Source organism: Gordionus sp. m RMFG-2023, chromosome 4 (genome assembly GCF_954871325.1).
Source record: "Gordionus sp. m RMFG-2023 chromosome 4, tfGorSpeb1-WG-v2, whole genome shotgun sequence".
In the NCBI taxonomy this organism is placed as follows: Eukaryota; Metazoa; Nematomorpha; class Gordioida; order Chordodea; family Parachordodidae; genus Gordionus; species Gordionus sp. m RMFG-2023.
This window is the reverse complement of record NC_088778.1, coordinates 16,434,302-16,438,950: the sequence shown is the minus strand read 5'-3', so window position 1 is coordinate 16,438,950 and position 4,649 is coordinate 16,434,302. Positions and strand designations below refer to the sequence as shown.

Sequence of the window (4,649 nt, the reverse complement as noted above, 5' to 3'; positions counted from 1 at the left end):
GGCCGGGTTACCTTATTCTTTATATAGTCATAAAATATTTTTAGAAGATATGTAGGAGGTTAATTTTAATAAAAAAAATAAGCCTGGAACAAATATGAAATATATTTTTATTAGTTTATATAAGATATAATAAATTACTTTTATATACATTGATACAAAAGCATTGTAATAATTTATTCCAAGCAAGTAGAAGAAATTTATTTATAAAAAGTAAGTAGACATATAGTTTATATTCCTCCATTATATTGAATAAGTTACAAAATACTAGGTAAGATTCCACTTTTACAAACATATTACAGTTAATATTTTAACAAATTTTACTAATCAATGCTCTTGAAAATAAATATAGCAACAATTTGCATTCAATTATTTAATGCCATCTATTTATTTTAAATAAAAAATTATATTAAAATTAATCTTCATATTATTCATCCCACAATGTCTTTAAAAGATATTTTCTGATGTCATCAATATTTTATAGTTTTCTGTAAATTATATAATTCGCTATATTGTTTGATTGTCATATGATAATTGATAAAATTAGATATACTTAAATCTACATATAATATTCCACTGTTTGTATTGTGCTTTAATTTTTTTATTTAATTTGTGATATAATTTTATCAATAGTTTTATAATTATATTTTAATTACTCACTTTATAAAAAATTATATTCGATATATTATATTATTTAGTAATTTTATGGATCTATTAATATAATTATAATACATTACCATTTTGTCTTAAGACTTATCTTGGCTTATAATCCATTTCTTTAAAAACTTGGTTCACTTTTTTTATGTAATAAATGCTTTTTTCCAAAAATGTATAAATTATGATGAATAGTTTTTGTTTAAAAAATATCAACTTTTACATTCTTTCTTTCAAATGATTGTTTAAGATATATGCATACATTTTTAGGGGTAAGGTAGTGGGGGGAGGACTGAGGGGGATATTTTTTAATAAAATGATATTCACAAAAAGTGATAAATTTCTGAAGGGGGGGGGGTGGATTTACCCTTGCCCCCCCCCTGCTGGCTATGCCTATGATTTCATCACAATTATTTCGACATCCACAGATAGTACATTCATTGCTTTCTTACAAGAATTATGTAGTATGTGGCATATTCAGCCAATTGGTATTAATTCATTATTGTGCTGCCTCAATTCGGTAATTTTGGTTTTGGCCAAAATTTACAGAGGCATTATCAGAGCAGAAAGCTGATATGTAAATCATTGATAACCCTGAATCAGCTATATTTACCATTATGTGGCTAGCTACATCGTTAAATTTTTCACTATCCGAGGAAAAAATTTTGAACAGTTTTATTGAAATGTTCTCATTTGTTGAAATAGCAAAGGATCGAGGGAAATGTTTTAATATTTCCCTTATTAGATGCATCTGTTAGAATTGCATATTGCCCATGCGGTAGTTTTGCGGGAGATACGTCTGCGTGTAACTAAAAAATTGCGGGAGTCTCCCGCTGATGGGGGGAGACATGGCAACCCTGTCCACATACCTGTTTAATGGTAAAAAAAATATATCAAGCTAGAATGAACTCAGGTTAAATTTGATAGCTTGATGAAATAATTACTAAAAAATTTCATGCATATGGTTAAACTGAGCCCATACCAGATACCAGTTCTTAACTTAAAAAATTCGTAATAAGCCAGGATTTAACTTGGAAAATGATAAGCTTGTTACAATAATAACTAATAGACCTCACATACCATTAATAATAGCTCAAATCAGTTTTTAGATTTAATAGTGTAGTTCAGAAAAATCAACAGCTATATTTGGTTTTATATCATAATTAAATTTATGAATAATTAAAAATAATCATAAATTTAAACTCTTAAACTTAATGATTAATAAATCTTAACTTGTATAAAAAAGATATAATTTTATTAATCCTTACACATATTAGAAAACATCTAATGTTGATTATACACAGAATTCTTAGTTTGGAATTTCACAGCGCAGCCCTAAGATACGACTTCTATTATAATATAAGATTAAAATAATTATTTAAATATATAATGAACTTTGTAAAATATTTAAGCACATCAATAATACTTTTTTGTTTTTTATTGTGCTTATTTTTTTAGCGATGATTGTCTTCGATAGCCTTTTAAAGTTTTCGATATTGATCAGTTTTACCTTCTCTTTCTGCTAACATTTAGCACTCGCTTACATTATTTTTCACTCATATCTTTTCAAACTTTCCAATTCGTAATGACAGCGTGTAAACCATTATCAATATTAATAAGAAATTTGAACATCCATAATACTATAAAAATTGATCTTAATTTTGATCCATTCTTCAAAAATCAAGAAACAATTAGGTAATACATGGAAGATAGTTTGAAAAATTATATTTTTTCTTTAATCTTGAATATAATTATATCCTCTATTAGTTTTAATTTGGTTACAAAATTAATAATATCACTTCGGCCACTATTTCTTAAAGCCAATTTATTCGGGAAGGATGTTCATAAATCTGGAAATCCTATCATTCCCGAAGCAATGGGTATTATATCAGGCGCTGTTTTCATTATAACTATGTTCATATTTATTCCCATATTCTTTTACAAAATTCTACTTTATGAGACTATATTTCCATATGCACCATTCATAGAATTTTTAGCAGGTTTACTTTCAATATGCTGCATGCTATTATTGGGATTTGCTGATGATGTTTTAAATTTAAAATGGCGCTATAAATTGATTTTACCAACATTAGCTTCCTTACCTCTTTTAATGGTGTACATGATCAATATTAATTCAACACTTATTATAATCCCAAGGCCTCTTCAGCAATTATTTGGAGCTCGTATAGATATTGGTGTATTTTATTATCTATACATGGGAATGTTGGCTGTTTTTTGCACCAATTCAATTAATATATTATCTGGAATAAATGGACTTGAAGTGGGCCAGTCTCTCTTGATTGCATTTTCAATTTTAATTTTTAATATAATTGAATTTTATGGCAGTTACTGGAAAAATCATCTTTTTTCTATCAGTTTTATTATCCCATATATATTTACTACATCTGCTATATTTAAATTCAACATTTATCCTTCTTCCATATTTGTTGGGGATACATTTTGTTATTATTCTGGTATGTTATTTGCTGTGATTGCAATCTTAGGTCATTTTAGCAAAACAGTTTTATTATTTTTTTTGCCTCAAATCTTTAATTTTATATTTTCAATTCCCCAATTATTTCATCTGATACCATGTCCTAGACATAGAATGCCCTGTTTTGACAATGAAGCTGATAATCTTTTGTTAAGCTATTCTGAGTTTAAAAAAATACAATTAACATATATAGGGAGTATAATATTAAAAATATGCCATTCATTAGGATTTGTTGAAAAAACAGAATATACAAAAGATAATGAAATTTATATAAAATGCAGTAATATGACCTTAAATATACTTGTGTTAAAATTATTGGGGCCAATGCATGAAAAAAAGTTATTAATAATTCTAATGATTATACAAAGTGGATGTAGCCTAATGGCATTCATAATTAGATATCCTCTTGCCAAAATATTTTATTGATATTGTAAATTTGTATACCAGAGATATTGTTAAATAAAATATAATATTGCAATAAATAATGACTTAATAAATTTTTTTTTGCCTTTTATAAAAAAGGCAATGTTTACAGATATTTACTCAAAAGAAACAAAAGAAAGAACTAAGTGATTTAGTTATTAAAACAAGTGTGCATAATAACAGATGTGAACCAATGATTGGGTTTACTCTAAGTAATTATATCTAAATAAATTAAAAAATTTTTATAAGAATATTTTCTGTTTTTTTTATAAAAGGTGATGGGCATAAATTGATGATAAAAACTCTTAATCTCAATTCAATCGATGTATTAGAAATATATCAGAATATAGTAAATTCAAAATTTCCAAAGATAGAAGAGATTCAAACTAAGATTGATACCAAATCCCAACAGAAAATAAAGGAAAAGATAAAAACGAAAATTTGTTAATCTTCATGATTTTATTTTTGGGCAACAATTAATGAATAGTTTACAGTGTATTTTTACATAATAAACAAAATTATAAAAAAACATTCTTTCATTTTAGCTTGATTTTTGGGGTGTATTTTCCCAGTCCAGCTGCACTTTCAGCCTCTTTTTGGTCATAAAGAGGATTTTTAATTAAATATTTTGTCTTCTGTTTGTGTACTTTTGATTTTTTATGCATATTGAGTGTTATTGAATCAACAAAATGTCTTGCACAGTTTACACAATAAAATTGGCCACCACCTGGATTAATAAATCAAATATAATTAAAAGCTGTATTTATAGTAATCAAATATTTAAATAGTAAGCTGATATTAAAAAACATTTTATTTAAAGATTGTAAAATGAATTTCTCATAATTAACTAATTTTTAAAGTTTTGTATATTTTTATTTTCCCTAAATTAAAAACTTAATCAGTTTTACTACTCATATACTATGTTGTAGTCCTATTAAAAAACTAATCGAATAGTGCATTAATCGATTTATTTAAACGAATGGAATAATTTACTATTTGTATTTGCGAATAATTCGTTTTTTAAAAATATATAATAATTAATACTTGGGATGTACCGATATTATTTATCGGATCGGGCCAA

The 4,649-nt window shown here is 25.7% G+C and overlaps 1 protein-coding gene across 1 annotated transcript; it reads left to right on the top strand.

Annotated features, from left to right (window-relative positions):
• Positions 1-2,236: 2,236 nt before the first annotated feature.
• LOC135928673 (UDP-N-acetylglucosamine--dolichyl-phosphate N-acetylglucosaminephosphotransferase-like) lies at positions 2,237-3,619 on the top strand. Its single transcript, XM_065465129.1, has 2 exons — positions 2,237-2,346; positions 2,419-3,619. The coding sequence occupies exons 1-2, from the start codon at positions 2,237-2,239 to the stop codon at positions 3,569-3,571; spliced, it is 1,263 nt and encodes a 420-aa protein (XP_065321201.1). The 3' UTR covers positions 3,572-3,619.
• Positions 3,620-4,649: the final 1,030 nt, after the last annotated feature.

Excerpts from the sequence above, each read along its gene's own strand:
- LOC135928673 (XM_065465129.1), top strand. The coding sequence starts at position 2,237 with ATGACAGCGTGTAAACCATTATCAATATTAATAAGAAATTTGAACATC. Across the intron at positions 2,347-2,418 it reads AAAAATCAAGAAACAATTAG|TTTTAATTTGGTTACAAAAT; the intron begins GTAATACATGGA and ends ATCCTCTATTAG.